The sequence below is a fragment of the Zootoca vivipara genome, chromosome 2, assembly GCF_963506605.1.
Source record: "Zootoca vivipara chromosome 2, rZooViv1.1, whole genome shotgun sequence".
Classification (NCBI taxonomy): Eukaryota; Metazoa; Chordata; class Lepidosauria; order Squamata; family Lacertidae; genus Zootoca; species Zootoca vivipara.
Window position 1 is genome coordinate 11,926,718 of NC_083277.1, and position 23,692 is coordinate 11,950,409.

Consider the following 23,692-nt stretch of genomic DNA (forward strand, 5'->3'; position numbering starts at 1 on the left):
GTCATCTAGTCCAACCCCCTGCAGTGCAGGAATCTCAACTAAAGCATGCAGGACTCCCAGGCCAGGTGGGAAAAGGCCTGCAAGACAGGGAACAGCAGGTCTTCCAGGACTCACAGCCAAGGTCTCTTGAGGAAGAGAGTGCCTCTGAGCATGCGCTCAGCCTAGGAATTTGTGATCAGCACCAGAGCCAAGCGCAAGAGATGCGCACATTAATCCACTCCTGGTTTCCTCACTCTCGCAGCTTTTACAGTGATGGCGAGCTCTTCGAGTTGTTGCTGTGTTAAGACAATTGACAGCTAGAAACCACTGGTGATATTCTGCAATCACTGGAGATCTGTCAGTAGATTCCAACCTACCTTTGACCCAGCCCTGCAATAAGCATCTTGTGGGAATGTTCAGGGTAGCAGACGAGGATATATTGTTTATTAATATCTTTCCTAACTTGCATTAGCAAGTTTCTTTACTTAGCATAGTGCATTCCCCTTTACACAGCAGAAAACTAGTTGCAAACTCATGTGATTTTCTAACACAATACGCAATTCAATCAGGCTTGTCCAGATTGAAATGTGTTCTAATATTTTCCTGGTAAGACTCCTTGAATCCCTCCTAAAAGAATAAAGACACCGCAGTCTTGTTCATAAGCAATAAAATATTTTTTAATTAAGATCAGGTAGAGCACAATGTGATCCCTGAAGGCAGGCTTTAGGCTTAAAGTTACAAACGTATACAAACAGGTTTACCCCATATGTAGGTAGACCTAGTGACTGCGGTTAGCAGTCTCAGAAGTTTGCAGGACGGAAGGAAGATGGAAAAGGCAGCATGCCTTGTCCTTTTACCAAGTCTGGAAAGGTCACGCCCACCCTCTAGTCACATGCAAGGAAGGATGCTCCAGGCCAGGAGGAACAGGAAGTTTCAACTGGCTGGACCAAACATTCCCTTGCATGCCCACTCTAGCAAAACAAGGAATGTTGTACTTGACTGCTCTCAGTGGATTACATCCCACGTTTTATAACTCCGAATGCTTTCCACTTGCATTAAAACACTGCTCATAGTTTGTTTATTCAGTGGTGATAGAATCATAGAGGTGGAAGGAACATCAGCAGTCATCTTATCAATGAGGGATCTTTATGGTATGGATGGTGTATTCCCCCCCCCCCCAGCAAAATAAAATAAAATAAGGAATTCATTGCTTTTCTCTTTCTACATAGAGAACAGCTAGTTTGGGAAAGGTGGTTGGCCAAAAGTTGAGTTAACACAAATCCCATTTAGGGACTCGAAGCCCTTCTCCTTACACTTCCTGTCGAGTGGGAAGGTCTGAGGGACGTGTGGCACATTCAAGTGAAGGCCTCTCCCCATGCCTGCCAATGCTGCCTCATCGGCATTCCTGATAGCAAGGGATTGGGGGGTTTCTGCGAGGCCCTGCCTAAGTCAGCACCTCTCCGCTGAGCCTGTCCTACCTCACAGGGCTGCTGTGAGGATTACATGGGATATCATACTCTGCCTACATCACTGCAGTTTCTGGAGGCAGGATTATGTGGTGTATGAGGCTGTTACACTTCTCTTTTTTTATATTTTATTAAAGATTTCTTAGTGTACAGAAACACATGCGTTTCCTCTTTTCTCAGTTTGTGTTTTCTACAATTCAAGTTTCATTTGTTGTGAGACAAGATGACAAAAGAGCAACAGGAAGCAAAATCTTTAATAAAAGCAAGCATCTTAACCAGGCATAAGCAACCTTGGCTCTCCAGATGTTTTGGAACTACAACTCCCATGATCCCTGACCACTGGCCCTGTTAGCTAGGGATCATGGGAGTTGTAGTTCCAAAACATCTGGAGAGCCAAGGTTGCCTATGCCTGGTCTTAACACACAAAAACTCCAAACACAAAAGTACAAGCAGAGTACAAAGTACAAAAATCTATAGACTGATCTGCCCAACTGTTAGCTGCAGATTATTTCAATGGAAATAATTATATACTACATGGAAATGCACCCCCCCCCGAGTTCCCTAGATCAGTACCATTCTGGCTTCCAGCATCACCTGCAAGGTAAGCGTGACCACCATAGCTGCCAAGTTCTCCCTTTTTTTAAGGGAAATTCCCTTATGCTGAATAGGCTTCCTCACGAGAAAAGGGAAAACTTGGCAGCTATGGCGACCACCTTGGGAAAATTACTGAAAGACCTAGGCGGACACAGGAATTTCTTTCTTTCATCCGAGTTTCATAACCAACCCAGGCCATAGACTCCCGAGGAAACACTGACTGAAGCTTGGGACAGGGTCTACAGCACAGGTGTCAAACACAAGGCCCGGGGGCCAAATCCGGCCCGCCAGACCTCGTCATGTGGCCCGCCGAACGCCCCAGCCAGCGGGACCCAGCAGCGGGACCTTGCTGCTGAAGCGCCGCGCCGACAAAGCACCGACAAACAGCTGGGGGCAGGGGGGGGTAGAAAGGCGGCCAGAGCAGCGCTGCGTGGAGCGCCCCGAGCCACAGCAGGAGAAGGAGGAGGCAGCTTGCCGGGTCAGCGCCCGGCAGCGCCGCACGGAGAGTCCCGAGCCTTTGCGACGCAGCAGTGCTCTGTAGCACTTTGAATCCTCCTCCTCCTGCCACGGCTCGGCGCCTGGAAACGGTTGCTGAAGCACAGACAAAGCACCCAGCAGCGCCGTGTGGAGGAGGAGGAGGATTCAAAGTGCTACAGAGCACTGCTGCGTCCCAGAGGCTCGGGACTCTCCGTGCGGCGCTGCCGGGCGCTGACCCGCAAGCCGCCGCCTCCGCCTCCTCTTGCCTCACCTCCTCCTCCTCCTGCCGCGGCTCAGCCTCATGAACGTGAGCTCAGCAGCGGCTCAGCCTCACGAATGTGCAACTCTGAGGCTTTACGCATTTCTTCTAAAACGGACATCTGCTGCCTCATGCTGCACGGGAAATGCTTTTTGCCCCTGGGTCCCTTCGCGCTCTTTTCTGGCGCTGAATCAAGGCAGCGACCCCCCCCTTCCCTTTCTTTCTTCCTCTCTCTCGTTCTTATTCTTTCTTTCCCTCTCCTTCCTTCTTTATCTCTGTCTTCTCTCCCTCTTTCTTTTTATTTCCTTCTTTATTCCTTCTTTCCTACTCTTCTTTCTGTCACCTCTTTCTTTCCTCTCTCCCCCCTGCTCCCTCCTTTCTTTCTTCCTTCCTTACTTACTTCCTTTCTTCCTTCCGTCCTTCCCATCTTTCTTCCTCTCCCTCATTCTTATTCTTTCTTTCCCTCTACTTCCTTTCTTCTTTCTCCCTTTCCGTCTTCTCTCCCTCTTTCTTTTTCTTTCCTTCTTTATTCCCTTCCTTATTTCCTACTCTTCTTTCTCTCCCCTCTTTCCTTCCTTCCTCTCTCCCTCCCACTCCCTCTTTTCTTCCTTCCTTCCTTCCTTCCTTCCTCCCTCCCTCCCTCCCTCTCCCTCTCCTCAGAAACATAGGATGCTGCTTTATACTTCTGGCCCTTAAACCCTGGAACCAGGAGAGCAGCTCCAGTGAGTCAACCTCAGCCAGTCCCTTTGGTGAAGGGTGGTGGCTCACTGGCAGAACATCTGTCCTGCATGCAGAAGGACCCCAGCATCTCCAGGTACTAGTAGCTCTGCAAAGGTCCTGCATGAAACCCTAGCGAGCCTCCACCACCCAGTGCAGTTACCAAAAATCATTTTTCAATAAATTGTACAATAATTGTACATTCAAATATCCACTTGCCATTATTCTGACTATGTTTCTGCTTTCAGAGCTAGTTATTACTTACATTATTACAAAAAACAGTAATAATTGAATGCAGTGACAATAATTTATGATAATAAAGAGTGGACACATAGTCCTACAGATACAACCGGCCCTTTGAGGGTGACCAAACTGCTGATGCGGCCCCCGATGAATTTGAGTTTGACACCCCTGGTCTACAGGCTTTCTGGCTGGCACCACTAGCCTTTCCTAGACACACCTGGCCTGAGCAGGACAAGCGGCGAAAGAGCCAGCCAGCCACTGTTCTGCAAATAGGGCTTCTTCTCCGGGAGAAAGTAACCTCTGAGCTCATTCCTGGGATGGAGGCAGCATGCATGTGGCGACAGCAGGGGGTTCCCCCCTGTCTTGCCTGCCTCCACCATTAGGCAGCCAGGGTTAGATGGCCTTTACTGAACACAGAAAACAAAGGATGGAGGGTCTCTCCTGAGAAGGAGGCTGCTGAGAACGTGCAGAGGCGGGCTGCTCTATCAGCATCGTAAAAGGCCATCCGCCTCCCTTCACAGTTCAGGGTCACTCGGATCCTCCCGGGCTCCCAACTCAGGGGCAGAACAGTCCGGGAACCGAGACAGGCAGCCCTGTATGCGCCTCCCCACTTCCCCAGATCCCAGACCCCTTCTTCGGGACCGGCAGTGATCACCTGCTTCCTCTTGATAGACCTTTTGGCAACCCCCACAGCCCACCCCTCATCGCTCCCCACGGTGACTTCCCAGAAATGCCTGCCTGCTGTGAACCCCTCACGGCCCAGCACATAATAATAGTTGTTAAATCTCTCAGGTCTGTTGGGCAGGACTTGACGTTCTCCTCCTCGCCTCACACTCTTACGATCCTCAGACAAGAGGAGCCAGGGATTCGCTGTGTCGGGATCCAAGGTTACATTTTCTGTGGGGGCAGAGAAGGAAAGAGAAGACGAACAAGGTCAGCTGGGAGACTGGCTTTTGTCTAGACACGAAACAAGGAAAAACACTCCCTCTGAAATCAGCAGGACTTCCATGGGCCTCATCCAGGATTGGGATGCTTCCTTTGGTTTATAATAAAGATTTACATGTGTGCCATGCTTTCAAGTGTTTAAAAGCATTGCACATGCATTATGTAATTGAAATGTTTGTAGCAACTCTGTAAGGCAAAACAGGATTATTATTATCCCCATATTTCAGATGGCAGCGGCAGAAACATGTATGGCAGACATAGAAAGTGCTAGCAGGGAAAACAGACATAGACAGAGGAGCCCCAATGGCCTGGTAACTTGGAATCTCTCCCGGGAATTGTGGTTCCAGCAGACCCTGAAATGACATACCTTTTCTCAGCCGAAGTCCTGATCCCAGAGAGTCTAGACAAGAAAAGTAACATTATATCAGAGGTAGGCAACCAGAGGTATCATCCAGATGTTGTGCACTACAAGTCCCATGATCCTTAATCACTGGCCATGCTGGCTGAGGCTGATGGGAGTTGTTGTCAAAAACATCTGGAAGCCACCATATTGGCTATCAGAGCATTACAGCTTGGATAAGTCAAGGTAGGGGGGATGTATTAGTGTCCAGAATAAGGACATGGTGTCTCTTTGAAAAACTGCCCCCCCTTCAACAGATCTTTCCATCACCAGCAGCCTTGAGGAGCTGTCGGATCCAGACACCCCTGCCCCAGGATCAGAGATCTCACTTGCCAGAATTACTGCCTGGATCTTGGACACCTCCTGCCCCCCCCTTGGGTGCCCAGGAATTGAATAGACTGGAGCCCAAGCATGAGCTTTGGGGCCCTCCAGCCCTTGGCTAGCAGTATGAGAGGCTGTGAGGTGTATTAAAGCACCTGCATGAATCAAGGCCTGTTAGAGAGAAGGGAAGGGGTGAAAAGAAGTTCTTGGTCTGAGCAACTTGATGGCTGAAACAGCCACTCCAAGCAAGCTCAGCCTTCCTGAACCAGGAGAATGAACTGCAAGTCAGTGTAGACAATACTGAAGACAATACAATGTTTTCTGACAGTGCAAGGCTCACTCTTGCACTGTTAAGCAATGCTGGGTAGTTTGTAGTTTGCAGGTTGATTACTGACCTTTTCATCGTGAAATAAAATTGCTGCTTTTTCAGTTGGCCGTCACATCTTCCATCTTCCTGGCCCAGCTAATATTACAAGTGACCTGGAGCTTTTCACGAACATTGTTGTTGTTTTTAATACCCACTATAAAACCAATGAAGCCATTCGTAGTACCTCTGAACTGCTTCATGTCACCTTCCAGAAAGGGATTTATATCGCAGAAATCCCAGATCTTCCACTTCAGTGCAGAGGGGAAAGGCACAGGAGGGTTCTCCAACTTCTCCTTTGCCTGAGACCTGATGGAGAAGAACAACATCAACCACCTGCCTTCCAGTCAGGGCCGGCCCACCCATGAGGCAAAGTGAGGTGACCGCCTCAGGTGGCAGAATCCAGAGGGGCAGCAGATCTCAATGTTGATCTTCCTTCTACTCTTGTTCCTGACTTAGATCTTCACTCACCCCTTTCTCCTTGGCAGGGAGGAGGGCGCTGTGTTTTGGTTCGCCTCAGACACCAAAACATATTGGGCCACCTCTGCTTCCAAGGCAAGTAGCTTTCTGAAAAGCCAGGTGTCTCTTCCTGGTGTCAGTTAATCTCCACATCATGGAATGTGTGATAGGAAGTGAAGAGCAGGGATTTTACTGTGTTCAGACATCTTGTAAACACCTATCTTTTTAACCAGATTCTACCCGAGCCCCTGGATTAGACCCTCTTATTACTGCATTCCTGTTATTATGATGCTGCTTTATTATGGCTGTTATGTTGTATTTTTGCACACCCTTTAGAGATTTCTCAATATTTAGCAGTTTTAGAAATACTTTTAAATAGAATTGGACAAGTTACGGTGGACTCCTAGGGGCAAATAAATAGAAGCAAATGTACAAAGATATATAGAAGAAATATCTAATTTGTTGGAAGTGAATGAAAAATAGAATCCTTGGACAGCGAGAGATTTTAGGGTTAGGCCCATTTAAAATTAATCATTTAAAAAGAGAAAAACAGTGTGTGTGTTTAAATATATATATATGCACAGACTATATGAGGGTAAGGAAGGCTACCCAGTGAAAATTTGCTCTCTATTTTAAGACATTATTATGATATTTTAAAATGAAATAATACTTGTAAATCATGTGGCATATTTCCATAATTAATACCGTAGTATGAGTGACTGGGTATTTCAACATCATAAAGTGTGACTGTATATTTTGTAGATGAGAAAGAGGTTGCAGGAGTCTGAAACATGTTGAATAGTTGAAAATTAATTACTCTAAGGGAATATTTAAAGATTGATTACCCTAAAATTTAAATATTATTCTCACTAGTGAGAGAATAATTAATTAACTAGAATTTTCTTTTCTTTTATGCTTACCTCTGTAAGAAGCTTCCAATATCCTAGAGGGAAAGAAAGAAGTCAGTTGGGTCACTTCTCTGCAGAATACTGTGTGGGTCTGAATGAATGAATGAGGGAGGGAGGGAGAGACAGAGAGGCATATCTATCTTTTGGCAAAACACTCCCCTCTTAAACATGCAGAGAAACTTAATTCTAATTGAGTCAAACTGAGGCACACCTAGAATCAAAGAACCACAGATTCAAGATTGTAATGGAAACAAATAATTTCATTGATCCAGAATGCTTCTTTCAACCCTTGTGCTCACTTTTTCTGAATATTTGGACTTATCCAAACATCCTCCTCCCCCATCTAGTTGCTAAACAGGATGTCTAAGTTCCCTAGAAGGACCTAACTTCTAAGTGTCTTGGCATCCTAGCATTCATGAAGTGCAGTTCGTAGTCACCCAGCCAGAGCTATGGGCCAGGAAGGACCATGCACACTTGGCCACACGACGTCAACATGCCGTGCTTGCATAACCCGCAACATGCGCGCATGACATCAGCATACCCCAAAGAAGAAGAAGAAGAAGAAGAAGAAGAAGAAGAAGAAGAAGAAGAGGAGGAGGAGGAGGAGGAGGAGGAGGAGGAGGAGGAGGAGGAGGAGGAGGAGGAGTTTGGATTTGATATCCCGCTTTATCATTACCCTAAGGAGTCTCAAAGCGGCTAACATTCTCCTTTCCCTTCCTCCCCCACAACAAACACTCTGTGAGGTGAGTGGGGCTGAGAGACTTCAGAGAAGTGTGACTAGCCCAAGGTCACCCAGCAGCTGCATGTGGAGGAGCGGAGATGCGGACCCAGTTCCCCAGATTACGAGTCTACCGCTCTTAACCACTACACTACGCTGGCTCTCAGAATGCTGGTGCCATGCTCACAAACCAGGGATCATGTTCACATGCATTATAAGCAGTCAGTTCCAAAAAGACCTGGAAGTGACTGGGAGTGACCGCTGAGACCATATAATACCAGTCCTAAAAGGCCTACATTGGCTCCCAGTACGTTTCCGAGCACAATTCAAAGTGTTGGTGATGACCTTTAAAGCGCCGAGAGCCTTCTGGCTGTTCCCTCACTGTGAGAAGTGAGGTTACAGGCAGAGGCAGAGCTAGCTGCTCTGGCACCTGGAGTGGTGCACATGCTGTGCCCGCGGGGGCAGGGCTGGCATCCGGGGGGGGGGGGGGCTTCGCCTGTGGCGAGCATCCCGGGGAGGCGCCATCTGCAGTGAGCGACCCAGGGGCGGCGGCGCTGCAATGTCACCCCCCCTTAGGGATGACACCCGCGACGAGCCACACCCACCACACACCCCATCCTCTGCCACTGGTTACAGGGAACCAGAGGGCCTTCTCGGTAGTGGCACCCTCCCTGTGGAACACCTTCCCACCAGATGTTTAAAAGACATCTGAAGGCAGCCCTGTTTAGGGAAGTTTTTAATGTTTGATTGTATTTTTAATATTATTTTGGGAGCCACCCAGAGTGGCTGGGGGTACCCAGCCAGGTGGGCAGGGTATAAATAAATTATTAATTATTAATTATTATTCTTATTATTATTCTTAGGACAGAAAGGAAGGAGCCAGCCTGGCTTCTCCAGGGAGGGTGTTCTTAAGTCTGCAGCAGCCCCTCATATATGACTGCTCCCCTGTAGAACAATACAACAGTTCCCGGAAGTTAAAAACTAAGTGGCGATGTGCAGGGAGGAAGTAGCCAAGGTGTGCTACTTGGCTTCTTCTTCTCATAAACATTTTAAAATGTGGGGAAGAATTCCGAAGTGATTTCCCCGCATCAGAAGGAGCCTGACCTGCAGTTGTTCATTTGCTGGCTGCCGACGCTTCTCCTCCATTTCCCGGATGAGGCTTTCAAGAGAGGAGAGTTCCCCGGAGAGTCTGGCTAGGAGTTCATCCCTATTCTTTGCAATCTCCTTCTCCACCTCTGCCATCTGGAACAGAAGAGGCTTCTCTTGTTCTTCCAGAAACTGGTGCAGTCGCCTGAACTCGGCCACCAACTTTCCCTTCTCTGCTTCTATTTGTTTCTGTGATAAGTAAGTGGAAGGAAAAGACAGGAGGACAATATCAGGACTATAGTCTGGCTTTGCAGCATCCAGAAGTCAGTTTTGAGAAGGATCAGGCTAAAAGTAACTTTCTCTCACAACATCTACCTGTTAGAACAGGGTTCCCCAAACTAAGGCCCATGGGCCGGATGCGGCCCGTGAGGCTCATTGATGCGCCCCCCAGGCAACCCCCGCTGCCGCCACCCACTCTTACCAGCGCGGCAGAATATTGGGGAAATTGGAAGTGTGGGAGAAGTTATGGTTCATTGAATATGGTAGGTTTACATTTAATTCAGGGATAACAGAAAATTGCTATAAAATAATGAGCAGGTGGTACATTATGTCAGTAAAGAGGAACAAAATATATAAAAATTATCCCACCCCTGCCACATGTTGGAAACGTCAGAAAGAAAAAGGAGACCTTTTCCACATGATAGGAAATGTGAAACAGCAAAGAAACAATGGAGTTAAATAAATGTTCATTTAGAAAGAATTATGGGATATGTCTCTCTCATTTTGAGTGAAGCCACACTCCCCATGGCATCCATTTTGTGAAGAGCACCCCCAGCACTCTCCCAAAAGTTGAAATGTGCCCACTGGTCCAAAAGGTTTGCCACACACCCCCTTGTTTTAGACAATAGCGCTTTTCCACTTCCCAGGAACAGTAAACTTACAAGCAGGTCTTGACTTTCTTTTTCTACGTCTGCTTTAAATGCCAGAGTTTTCCCTTTCTTCTTCCTCAGATTGCCTAAGCAGCTGCTGATCTGATCCTGAAGAGAAAACAAAATTACAGTCTGGCTCCTTCTTTTAGTTATTACAGTGGAACCTCGGTTTATGAACACCTCGGTTTACGAATTTTCGGTTTACGAACGCCGCGGACCCATCTGGAACGGATTAATTCACTTTCCATTACTTTCAATGGGAAAGTTCGCTTCAGTTTATGAACACTTCAGTTTAAGTACTCCACAGACCTCCTGGAACAGATTAATCCACTTTCCATTACTTTCAATGGGAAAGTTCGCTTCAGTTTATGAACAGGCTTCCGGAACCAATTGTGTTCATAAACCGAGGTACCACTGTACAGTAATTGTTTTAGTATACAGTGGTACCTCGACTTACAAATGCCTCGACTTCCGAAGGTTTCGACTTCCAAAGTCCGCAAACCCGAAGGTATTTTCGCCCTGCACGCATTCTTTGCACATGCGCTAAATGGACGCTTCGACTTACGAAGGATTTGACTTCTGAAGAGCGCCGCGGAACGGATCGCCTTCATAAGTCGAGGTACCACTGTACATGGAAAAGGCAAGTTGATTGATATGCTTGCTCATCCCACGGTGTTTTTGCTAAGGTCTCCGAGGTGCCCTCTTTCCCCCACTGTAACACAGAAGTGGGGTGAGGAGGCTACTTACTGGATTCAATATGGGTTCAACACCTCTCGAGATGGGGCAGACAGGGAGCATACCTGCCAAGTCCTGGACAGAAAAATCCAAGTTGCGTAGACGCAACCTCCGGTGGTGCTTTGCCCTTCTATGGGCACCAGAAATGGTGGCGCCAGCACCAGAAGTCGCTTCTACGCAAGTCCGGAAACGCGTAACAACGACTTCTGGCGCCGGCGCTGCCATTTTCTGGTGCCCATAGAAGGGCAAAGCGGCACCAGAAAAATGGCCGCCGGCAGAAGCGGATTTAAGGGAGAATAATGAGATAAAAACCTATACGGGAGACCGCCGGGAAACGGTAGGAAAAAAGGGGGTTTCCTGGCAAAAACGGGATACTTGGCAGCTATGACAGGGAGCTCCTTCCCATGTCCAGATTCTAAATAATCATCTCATGCTTGAGCAGAGAAACTTGAAATTTTCTATTTAATCCACCCCTCCACTTTTGACACATCTCACACAATTCTATAAACTAGGGTTGCCATATGTTTGTTTTCCCCCAGACATGTCCGGGATTCCAAGGGCGGAATGTTTAGGTTTTGCTCAGCAACTTTTTGTGTCTGGATTTTTACTTCGTGAAATATGGCAACCCTATTATAAACCTCTATAGTGTGCCCCACTTACTGGTGGAGTTGCTCCAGCCCATATGCAGAGGGGCAATGTGGGGTAGTAATTGACTGAGTGTTCAGTTGCCTACATATTTTTTTGTGCCCTAACTAGCCACATATAATCAACCTGCTTAAATCTAAGTCAGGCTTCCTAAAACTCGGCCCTCCAGATGTTTTTGGCCTACAACTCCCATGATCCCTAGCTAGCAGGAGCAGTGGTCAGGGATGATGGGAATTGTAGTCTCAAAACATCTGGAGGGCCGAGTTTTAGGAAGCCTGATCTAAGTAATGCATGAAGGGGTTAATGCCATAGAGTAAAGTGTCCTGCCAGGCTTAGCGAAGTCACTTCCACTCACAGGCAGAAAGAAGACAAGCCTATTGTTCTCTCAGTCTACTACGGTATGTGAACTCCAGCGTGTTAAGAGGTCCAAGCTGGTTTCTCCAAACTGAGATGGCATGGCTTTTTGCAAAGTCATTTTGTGTTGCCTTCATCCTGCTTTAGTGTCCTTTCTTTGTTTTTGTTTTTTTGCAACTTAACCCCCAACCCCCTTCCTTGGGAGATTTGCTTTGGTTGCTTTCGTCTATACTTCTTTGGGGTACATTTCCCAAGTATTAAGTGACATCCCAAAATTTCTTTTGCTCTAATCAAAGCCTCAGAACAATTGATTCATTATACAAGTTAATGCATCAGGCAATACTTAACTTTTAAATCACTTTTTTAGATTTCAAATGAGGCTTTGTGCACTCTCATAGAGTGGTTAGAGCATGGTTAGAGCTGATTGGTTAGAGCTTGGTGCTGAGAACAGCACGGTTGAAGGTTCAATGCCCGTAGGGTACAGCTGCATGCGCAGGGAGCTGGACTCGATCCTCAGGGTCCCTTCATTCCAACTCTACAATACTGTGATTCTATGTTATTTTTTTAAAAAAAATTAAATTCAACAGGCTTGCAGGATTTTACAACGCTGCACAGGAATTCCTCCTGGAGAAATCACTCTATGATTCAGCTCAGTACATAACAGTAATGTGGGGAAATTTTGTTGTAGGTACTCTCATTTTGACTGACGAAAATCACCATTTTATAGTTCAATCCGGGAAAAATAAATACAGTAAATGGACAAAAGTACAAAGATTCACAATTTTTTTAGGGGTATGCATACCCCTGCGTCCCCCCAGGAAAAAAAAAGCCCTGGTCCTACTTGTCTACAGCTATTTCCATTGTCGACAAAATCATGATCCAGAGTGATTTCCTACCTTGTATTCCTGGTAAGCCTCCTCCAGAGGAATCACCTTGTGGCTTTCATGATCCTTGGATCTATCACACACCAGGCAGATGGGCGTTTTGTGGTCCTTGCAGAAGAGTTTCAGGGGCTCCTGGTGTGCCTCACACCTTCTCCCCTTTCCTCCTGCCGTTTCCCAGCCCTGAAGACTGAGCTTTTTGGCTATCAGCGTTTCCAAAACAGTTGCCAGTGGCTGATTCGGGATGAGGTTCCTCTGCTTAATTTGCTCTCTGCACTGAGGGCAGGATGCCTCCGCTTCGGATTTCTCCCACCACTGGCTCAGGCAGCCTCTGCAGAAATTGTGCCCACACTCCGGGATGATGACTGGATCCTGGAAATACTCCAGGCAGATGGAGCAAGTGGCTTCTTCGCAGAGATCCTGCACGGGGCCCCCAGATGCAGCCATGGCGGCTGCCTCTCCAGGAAGAGAGAGAGATCTGGTTTCGTTTTCTCTCTTTTACGTCTGCAAATGGGCGTGTTTCCTAGATGAGAATTCAGGTGAGGTTATTTCAATCTCTGCTGCCTTGGAGCTGCGGATTCAGCTGTGACACAGAGTGTCTTTGACACGGGAATGTTTTGGACAATTTGACACCCATCCCCAGCCACAGAGAACACGTGAAAGAAGACCGACCCTCCCCTGCTGTGATGCACATTCCCACGGGACCATGGGACACCCATCCACAGCCACTGAAAACAGAAGATGGAGGCTGGATGGGGCATTTCTAAGCCGCTCCTCGGCTCCAGCTCCTTCCCAGTCCTATCCTTCCACTGACCCCATCTCCAGCCTGTGTCCATGCTCTCAGATGGATTAAAATTTAAAACTTTAAAAATATTTTTTTACAGGCTGTCCCAGAAGGGTGAGCTAACTCATGGCCAGCATTTGATTGGGGGGGGGGGGGGGGAAGAGTGTTTTTTTTCTCTCTCTCTCTCCCTCTCCCTACTTGTAATATTTGTAGATACTGCTAAAGTTATTATTGCTGGTGGTTGATCAACATTCCTAATAAAAATATATTACAAATAGATTGTGTTGTTCAGTGTTGATGCTTTTACAAATTTCATATGATCCATGCTGAAGTGAGGATTTTATTTTCCCTTAATTTGGGTATATTTTTAAGTGTAGAAATGAAGAGAAAAACCATTAATGCCATTATAAATCCACCAGAAACTGCTTTCAGATTCAGATTCTGGATCCTTGTAGATTCTGGTTCCTTTTTGCAGAAGGGTCCAGAGCTTAAGAAAGGGCTGAGGTTTCCCTGGGGACACTTCTGAAAGCTTTTGGAGGTGGGATATCCTCAGACCATGCGTTCTGGGAGGACACACACAAAAGTAGTGGGGGAGTAGACATTGTTTTACTTATATCCATTAAGCTTATGTTAATCATTAAGATATGTGTTATTTGCACAAGCCCTGTGGCAGCAGCAGCAGGTCAGGTCAGAGGGGAACTGTTTCTGGGGCTGCCAGAACACAACATCCTGCTATGAGGAACCTCCTGGTGCAGAGGTAGTCTACCTCTGAATAAGCTGAAGCTGTGTAGGTGAACAACAGGAAAGGGCTTTGGGTCTCAAACCCTCCTTTTGTTTCACACCCTTTAAGAGGATATGCAAGTCAGTGGCCGCCACCACACAAAGTGCTGTGTGAAGAGGAGAATCATCAAAACCAGTGAGCTAATCCTTTTCGTCCTTGCGTCCTCTTGATATTTTTGTTTTGATGAAGCATGCAAGGCAGTGATCGTGTAACTAAGTTGCGTGCAAATTTTGGGCCTCTTTGGATATAGAGATTTTACTGAAATGCCACATAAGCATCCCTGAGCAGCAGCGAAGAAAAAAGGGATTTTGGTTCTTGCATCTCCACAACTAGTGAAGGTCTTGGGGGAGGGAAAGGGAAACTGAAAACAGGACGGAGGCTGAGGGAGGTTTTAAGAAATGCCTATTCAGAATTCTGCTTTTATCAGAAGTGATGAAGGTATTCTCCATAGAAAGACTTCATTGACTTTTGGGAGACTGGAAAAAGTAAAGCATCAGAACAAGCATGAGGGTAGGGTTGATTTTTGTTTTTATTATTAGTCTGCTTCTTTTCCCCTTTGCTCCTCCTGCACCAACTGAAGCCGCTGATTCCCAAGGGAGACCATGAGGAACAGGCAGGTTTCAGGACTGACAGGAGACTCAACCAATCAGTGCCATTTACAAAAGTGGCCTGAGAAGAGAGAGCTGCATCATGACAGACACTCGGGTCAGCCAATCACTGTTCTGCCAATACGGCTTCCCCTTTAGTGCTTCTGAGAAAAGAGAAAACTTAGATTCATTGTATCTGCTTGTCTGTCTCTACCCTCAGAGAGTGCTAAGTGGCCTTTGGCAGACACATAAAACAAGGGCTGGAGGGTCTCTCCTGAGGAGGCTGGCGAGAGGAGTGGAGAAGGGCTGCTGTATCTGCATCATAAAAGGACACCCGTCCCCCTTCACAGTTCAGGGTCACTCGGATCCTCTTGGGCTTCTCATGGGGGGAGCAGAACTTGTACCCACCGTCCCACTTCCCCAAACCCCAGATCCCTTCTGTAGGATCAAAAGAGCAAACACCCTTCCTCTTCACAGACTTTCTGGCAACCCCCACCCCCACCCACCCTTTCTTCCCACAGAGACCTCCCAGAAATGTCTTCCTGATGTGAAACCCTCACATCCCAGCACATAGAGGTATGGGTCAAATCTCTCAGGGTTGTCTGGCAGGTCTTGACGCACTTTTCCCTGTCTCACGCTCTTTCGATCCTCAGACAGGAGGAGCTGGGGATGTGCTGTGTCTGGATCCAAAGTTACGTTTTCTGTGGGGGCAGATGAGGAAAGAGAAGAGAAACAACATCAACTGGGGGCTTTGCTTTAGACAGTAATGTAATTCCCTCTGAAATGAACAGGGACTCAGTTAACTGCGTTCGGGACTAGGATGCTCCACAAGTTCTTAATAATAATTCTTGAAACATCTGTCCGGTTTTGGGGGAGTTGTGCCATCAAAAGGCACCCTCCTATTTTCTGGTAATGAAAGCACTGTGCACAGATACCTTACACCAGCCCTGTAAGTAAGGTCAACTTTATTATGCCTGTTTTTCAGATGGGAGGACTGAGGCTGAGAGTACTTACCCACAAAGCTCATGGCAGAAGGTGGCTTCAAAGCAGGGTCCCCCTGATTCACAGCTCAACCTTTTCCCTCACATCACATAACATCACATACTATGCTTGAAATGCCAGGTAAATCTGGCAGCAGGACAGAGCAGAGAACACACCCTTCTCATGGCAACAACCCAAGTTCAGTTATGTATTTAAAGGATGTTTTACCCCACCTTTCCAGGCAGTTTATAAAAAGTAAAAACACCGACACCCATAAAACTGTCTCTATGCTCTGCTGGTAGTCTCCCTTGACCCTCTGTGTGTGAAATGACCTGCTTGGGGCTCTGAGAGCGAATCGGGGGGGGGGGGCTCTGTTTTGATGAGCAGACGTTGTCAAGCAGGCTGCCTCTCTCTGCAGATGCCAAACAATGGACTTGCCTGTTGGGAATGTTGAAGCTCTGCTCACCTTCTTTATATTGGTAATTAAAAATTAAACAGGACCAAAATGCATTATCCTCCAATAATATCCTTCAGAAGATCATTTTAATGAAGGCCTGGTGCCGTCGTTTTACACCTTTAGGTGCCAGGCAAAAACATTCCTCTTTAACCAGGCCTTTGGCTGATTGACATCCAATGCCCTTTTAAAATGTGTTTGTGCGTGGGGGGGGGGCGGCGGTTATTGGGTTGTTTATGTTTTTATTTTGATTATAGGATGGTGGACACCTGGCTTATGAGTAGTACCGTGTTTCTCCAAAAATAAGACACAGTCTTATACTTATTTTTACTCAAAAAAAAAACCACTGACTTATTTTCAGGGGGTGTCTTATTTTTTTCCTCCTGCTGCTGCAATAACCTCATCTTTTGAGAAGCAGATTCCATTTCTCCTGAAATTGTGCCTCCCTTTGACCCTGAAATTTACCTTCTTGCAGCTGAAGTCCAGATCCCACAGTGTCTGGGAAAGAAAAGGGAACAGAGATTTAACATCACACCATCATCCTGGTAATGACAATATGAGCTCATGCAATTATAGCTGGGGAAACCAGAATGGTGAACTTTAAGTATTGTGGACTATAGTTCCCATCATCCCTATCCATTGGCCTTGCCAGGTGGAGCTTAAAATGTCTGAAATCCACCATGCTGACTATCCCTGCCAGGGCAGGGGCAATGACAAGATTCAGGCCTGCTCAGACCTTAAAGGAGGAGAAGATCTTCCCATCAGCAACAATCTTGAGGAGATGTAATAATAATAATAATAATAATAATAATAATAATAATAATAATAATAATAATAATACCCCAGCTCACAGCATATAGTGAAACATAGTAAAACATCAAACATAAAAAACTTTCCGATACTGGGCTGCCTTCGGATGCTTTCTAAAAGTGAGATGCAGTAGTTGATTATTTCCGTGACATCTGATGGGACAGCATTCCACAGGGCGGGTGCCACTACTGAGAAGGCCCTCTGCCTGGTTTCCCTGTAACCTCACTTTTCGCAGGGAGGGAACCGCCAGAAGGCCCTCAGTGCTGGACCTCAGTGTCCGGGCAGAACGATGGAGGTGGAGGCGCTCCTTCAGATATACTGGGCCGAGGCCTTTTAGGGCTTTAAAGGTCAGCACCAACACTTTGACTTGTGCTTAGAAACACACTGGGAGCCATTGTAGGTCTTTCAGGACCGGTGTTCTATGGTCTCAGTAGCCACTCCCAGTCACCAGTCTAGCCGCTGAATTTTGGATTAGTTGTAGTTTTCGGGTCACCTTCAAAGGTAGCCCCATGTAGAGTGCATTACAGTAGTCCAAGCGGGAGATAACTAGAGCATGGCAGGACAGGCTGCAGGCAGGTAGGGTCTCAGCCTGCGTACCAGATGGAGCTGGTAGACAGCTGCCCTGGACACAGAATTGACGTGTGCCTCCATGAATAGCTGTGAGTCCAAAATGACTCCCAGGCTGCGCACCTGGTCCTTCAGGGGCACAGTTACCCCATTCAGGACCAGAGAGTCCCCCACACCTGCCTGCCCCCTGTGTCCCCCCAAAAAACAGTACTTCTGTCTTGTCAGGATTCAACCTCGATCTGTTAGCCGCCATCCATCCTCCAACCGCCTCCAGACACTCACACAGGACCTTCACCACCTCTGCTCCTGGGTGGCTCTTTGACAGCCTCAATTCTTCCCTCCTTCTGCCCCCTTATATCATTCTCAAGGCCAAAGATGAGGCTACTTGGGAAATGGGTGAGGAGTGTGAAAGCATCTAAGGGCTGGCTGAGAGATGTGAAGCGGTTAAATACAACTTTTTACAAACAACTCACAACGTATGCAAGGGTTACTTTCCTGGGGATTGTTCATAAAGTCATGCAAAATCAGAATTACCTCCTGAATCATCCCGTCCCATTAAAGATCTTGAATGGCCCCACAAGAGTCGCTCAGAGCCTAGTAAGCAATGCAGAGGGCTTTAAAGCGATTTTCGTGGCGGGATTAAAAGCACTATTTCTCACGTGAGCCTCCACAGCCCAACAAGTGATTGTTTCCTCCCCACTTCCTATTTATTTATTTATTTGTGATCCCCATCCAGCTGTGATTGTGTAAGTAAAATTAGCGTAAGTTGTAAGTCATCTATATACGAAAGGGTGGTGCCTGGATATTGAAAGAGGATAAATACATAAACCTTTCATTTCCCTGGCATTACTAATATTACATATGACCTGGAGCCTGTAATGAACACTTTTAAACATCTAAGTATAGCATCCTTGTGGGTGGCGCTGTGGGTTAAACCACAGAGCCTAGGGCTTGCCAATCAGAAGGTCAGTGGTTCGAATCCCCGTGACGGGGTGAGCTCCTGTTTGTTTCCTGCTCCTGCCAACCTAGCAGTTCGAAAGCACATCAAAAGTGCAAGTAGATAAATAGGTACTGCTACAGCGGGAAGGTAAATGGCGTTTCCGTGTGCTGCTCTGGTTCACCAGAAGTGGCTTAGTCATGCTGGCCACATGACCCGGAAACTGTACGCCGGCTCCCTCAGCCAGTAAAGCGAGATAAGCGCTGCAACCCCAGAGTCATCTGCGACTGGACCTAATGGTCAGGTGTCCCTTTACCTTTATAGAATCCTTACAGCCCTTCTTTATTACCTCTGAACTGCTTCATGGCAGCCTCCAGGAAGGGATTTATATCACAGAAGTCCTTGATCCTCCACTTCAGGGCAAGAGGAAAAGCCACAGGAGGATCCTCTAAGTTCTCCTTCTCCTGAGACCTGGGAGAAGAACAAAGTCAAACCACCATCCTTCCAATGCAAGGAGCTTTCTGACAGGGCAGGTGTCTCATCCTGACGATAAAGGCATGATGGATATATCATGAAGTCTTGGGAGCAGGGTTTTTCCTATGGCAAAAGGGAGCATCTAGATGACGTGTGAATCTAGAAAGCATCTAAGTTGAAGGAAAACCGATACACACCTGCTTCCATAATACATGGAAGGGAATATGTGATGATAAGATTGAATGTATGCAAATGAATAATTTAGAAGAAAAATTAACACTACAAGCTCCTTAGAAAGAGATCTAGAACTGCATCAGTTTTAGTGAAGCATTTCAAATGATTAAAGTTACTGATATTTTTTAGCCCTCTGGTTACATTTAAAGTGGGGAGAATTATTAGAAATTAAAGCTGTATTTTCTAAACATGGAAGATTTTAAAAATATATTGAAGTCATTTGGAGAACAAAGCTATCAACACTTATTGGCCACAATAGCTGGGTCAAAGGCAGTGGCACCTCTGAACTCCAGTTGCTGAAACCACTGGAGGGGGGTGTCCTCTGGGGCTCGGATCCTGCTCACGGGATCTGGTTAGTCACTGTGAAAACAGGATGCTGGACTAGATGGGCCACTGGCCGGATCCAGCAGGGCCCTTTCTCACATTCCTATGTCTGAGGAAGAACCTGCAGGAGCCTGAAATATGTCAAATATAGTGAAGGTATTTTATATGCCTGTTGTCTTTGTCCATAGAGTTTTCTTGGCAGGGATACTGGAGTGGCTTGCCAATTCCTTCTCCAGGTGGATCACGTTTGGTCAGAACATAACTTCTCTAAGTTATTTAAGCCCCTTCGCCACGACAAGGCAGTGATCCATGAAGGATACTTTGGCCACCTCATAAGAGAAGAATCCTTGGAAAAGACCTTGATGTTGGGAAAGATGGAGGGCACAAGGAGAAGGGGACGACAGAGGACGAGATGGTTGGACAGTGTTCTCGAAGCTACGAACATGAGTTTGACCAAACTGCGGGAGGCAGTGGAAGACAGGAGTGCCTGGCGTGCTCTGGTCCATGGGGTCATGAAGAGTCGGACACGACTAAACGACTAAACAACAAACAACAGTGAAGCTATTTACAAGGACCTTTGGGATGTCCCCCCTTTTCTGTACTTATTCCACAGTAAATGAATCGGGAAAAGGGAGAAATATGTAATGGAGGGGAACAAGGACTGGCTTCCTTCCTATGATTGTAGATGAGACCAATAGCTACAAATGGCTATGAAAACGTGTCCCTATTTTTGTCGGTGATTTTGTGAAATGGACGATGGAGTTATAAGCTAGCTCTGGGAGGAGGAACTGGAGAGTGAGTTCCTCTCAAGAACTTTTTTAGCAACAAAAAAAGCAGGGTTTTTTCATCACTTACCTCTGCAAGAAGCTTCCAATATCCTGGAAGGAAGGAAGGAAGGAAGGAAGGAAGGAAGGAAGGAAGGAAGGAAGGAAGGAAGGAAGGAAGGAAGGAAGGAAAGAAAGATATCAGTGGAGCCATTTCTGCAGTCAGTTATGAATACCAAGCAGCTGAGTTCCAGCTTCTGGGAATCACAGGTTTGTTTTTTAGGCTTCTCAGAGACCCCTGGTTGGATGATGCGAGAACACAATGCTAGAATAAAGGGGTCTGTTGTTTGATCTAGCAGGGCCCCTTTTGCGACACCAGGACTGATGCCTTTCATTCTTCATGTACTGCTGTTTTCCCCAGCAACATTTTTATGTGACTAAGAAATGCCTATAGTTTGAAACAGCACACTTCACCCTCTCGCATCAAGACCAGGCCTCACCTGCAGGAGTTCACTGGCTGGTTCCTGAAGCTTCTCCTCCATCTCCTGGATGAGGCTCTCAAGAGAGGAGAGTTCCCTGGAGAGTCTGGCCAAGTGATCCTCCCTTTTCTTTGCAATCTCCTTCTCCACCTCTGACATCTGAGCCAGAATACGTTTCTCTTGTTCTTCCAGAAACTGGCGCAGTTGCCTGAACTCAGCCACCATCTTTGCCCTCTCTACATCTGTTTGTTTCTGCAGCAAGGAGATTGAAAGAAGAGAACAGTGGGCCAATATCAGGCATCTACAGTAGTCTCCTGTTGCAGGATGAAGAGAGCAGTTATCTGAATTCCCTTGGAAGGCAACTTCTGACACACAGTGGTGCCTCGCTAGATGAATGCCCTGAAAGACGAATTTTCCGCTATACGAATAGGTTTTGCGATCGGAGGTTGCCTCGCAAGACGATGAGTTTTTTTTATGGCCACCGCTTCGTCTTGCGAAGTGAGGCCATAAAAACCTCCGATTGCAAAACCTAAAGGGGCATTCGTCTAGGAAAGGGGAACGAGCTGCAAAGGGGAACGCGCTGACCCGCCTCTCAGCTGATCGTCCTTTGCAGTCTTCCGGCGCTGCAGTTCGTTCCCCTTTGTGTTACGCTGGTCTCTGCCGGTGAGGGGCAACCGGCAGAAACCAGCGGAACACAAAGGGCTGTAGCGTGGGAAGAAGGGGGGGAGAAGTAGAGGAACTGATCCGTTCCGCCACTACTCCTCCCACCAGCACGCCATGGACACCAGGGAGCATCGGACGGGGCTTTGGAGAAGCGTTTCCCAAGGGAAAAGCCGGCATGGGGTGCAGTTTCGGAGGCTTCCGAAGCTGCACCCCACACCAGAGAAGGCAGGCGGGAGGCGGCGGCGCCGCTTCTCGCAGCGCGAAGCCGGCATGGGGTGCAGTTTCGGAGGCTTCCGAAGCTGTGCTCCATGTCGGGGCAGTCAGGCAAGGCGGTGGCTGGGAGAAGAGAACTTCTCCCCCAGCCGCCTCGCACACAGCCGGCATCGGACTGACCTTCTCCGAAGCCCCGTCGCATGCCGCCGCCAGTCCCCCAGAGCCTATAGGAACGCATTGATTAAGTTTCAATGCATTCCTATGGGAAACTGGGACTCGCTAGACGAAAAATTCGTTACACGAATTGACCCGTGGAACGAATTAATTTTGTCTAGCAAGGCACCACTGTATTCAGCAGAGAAAGTGCTTCGTAAAAACTTACAAGTCTACCACCTCCTTTAAATGATCTTTCATGCTCTGTGGGAGATCAGACTGTTCAAAAATAAGCCTCTTTCTATATTCCATATTCACACACACACACACTGATATTGATTCTAGAGACTATAGCACTTGTTCACCTTCAAGTAACAATGATGCTTACAAGCAGGTTTTGGCTTTCCTTTTCTGTGTCTGCTTTAAGTACCAGAATTTTTTCTCTCTCCTTCCTCACATTTTCTAGGCAGCTGCTGATCTGATCCTGAAAAGAAAAGAAAATCAAAGTCTGGTTGCTTTTTTCATTGTTGGGGAGTTTAATATTCATAATAACAGGAACATTGAACCATACCCTTGCTCCCTGCCCCCAAGTCTGTGGTCTTTGCCTTTTTTCATCCAGGGAGCCTGTGGTGCAATGGGCCAGTGTGTCTGGCTGTTAACCAAAAGGTTGGTGGTTCGAGCCCAACCAGGGACGGCTGTGGGCAGAATTCCTGCATTGCCGGGGGTTGGACTAGATAGCCCTCAAGGTCCCTTCCAATGATTCTATTATTCTATCCCTGCCACCTGCATTGCTCCTCCCTCCAGCCTTTTCATAAGGGAGCTGCTTCTGGAGGAAGGACTGTGGGTGAGTTACTCCTGCATACAGGTAGGGGGACATTGGGGGCACTGTAATCCGGGGGGGGGGCGGGTTAGAAATGTTTGTTATAGAAGTTTAGTTACTCTTTAGCAGCTGGAGTGGAGAATATTTCACCCTCACCAACCCCAAAGGAAACCCTGATAGATTTCATACCTTGTACTTCTGGGACGCCTCCTCTAGAGGAATCACCTCGTGGCCTTTATGCTCCTTGGAAACATTACACACAACACAGATGGGGCTTTCGTCCTCCTGGCAGAAGAGCTTCAGTGGCTCCTGGTGCTTCTCGCAGACCCTCCCCTTTCCTTCGGCCTCCTTTTCACGGAGTTTCTCGGCCAGTATTTTCAAAGCACATACCAAAACGCTATTCTGCGCCGAATTTAGTGCTGGCGACTCCTGGTGCTTCTCGCAGACCCCTCCTTTTCCTTCTCCCTCCTCTTTCCCTCCGAGATGGCTGAATTTCTTGGCTATTTCCACAACATTTGCCAGCTGCTGGTTTCTCCTGATGCTGCTTTGCTCAACCGTTTCCCTGCACTGCAGGCAGGAAGCCTCTCCCTCGGATTTCTCCCAGCACTGGATCAGGCAGGATCGGCAGAAGTTGTGGCCGCACTCTGGAATGATCACGTTGTTGTTTAGTCGTTTAGTCGTGTCCGACTCTTCGTGACCCCATGGACCATAGCACGCCAGGCACTCCTGTCTTGCACTGCCTCCCGCAGTTTGGTCAAACTCATGTTCGTAGCTTCGAGAACACTGTCCAACCATCTTGTCCTCTGTCGTCCCCTTCTCCTAGTGCCCTCAATCTTTCCCAACATCAGGGTCTTTTCCAAGGATTCTTCTCTTCTCATGAGGTGGCCAAAGTATTGGAGCCTCAGCTTCACGATCTGTCCTTCCAGGGAGCACTCAGGGCTGATTTCCTTAAGAATGGATAAGTTTGATCTTCTAGCAGTCCATGGGACTCTCAAGAGTCTCCTCCAGCACCATAATTCAAAAGCATCAATTCTTCGACGATCAGCCTTCTTTATGGTCCAGCTCTCACTTCCATACATCACTACTGGGAAAACCATAGCTTTAACTATACGGACCTTTGTCGGCAAAGTGATGTCTCTGCTTTTTAAGATGCTGTCTAGGTTTGTCATTGCTTTTCTCCCAAGAAG

The 23,692-nt window shown here is 47.2% G+C and overlaps 1 protein-coding gene across 1 annotated transcript; it reads right to left on the minus strand.

The window, feature by feature from the left end:
- Positions 1-2,777: 2,777 nt before the first annotated feature.
- LOC118080118 (E3 ubiquitin-protein ligase TRIM7-like) lies at positions 2,778-22,722 on the minus strand. The gene is given in 16 exon segments (XM_035105048.2): positions 2,778-4,632; positions 5,048-5,080; positions 5,953-6,074; positions 7,145-7,167; positions 8,955-9,185; positions 9,878-9,973; positions 12,496-12,975; positions 14,791-14,924; positions 14,927-15,130; positions 15,133-15,333; positions 16,533-16,565; positions 18,731-18,852; positions 20,269-20,291; positions 20,678-20,908; positions 22,074-22,169; positions 22,695-22,722. Coding segments are annotated over 14 exon segments (2,424 nt in total). The 5' UTR covers positions 20,882-20,908; positions 22,074-22,169; positions 22,695-22,722; the 3' UTR covers positions 2,778-4,114.
- Between the last annotated feature and the right edge of the window lie 970 nt (positions 22,723-23,692).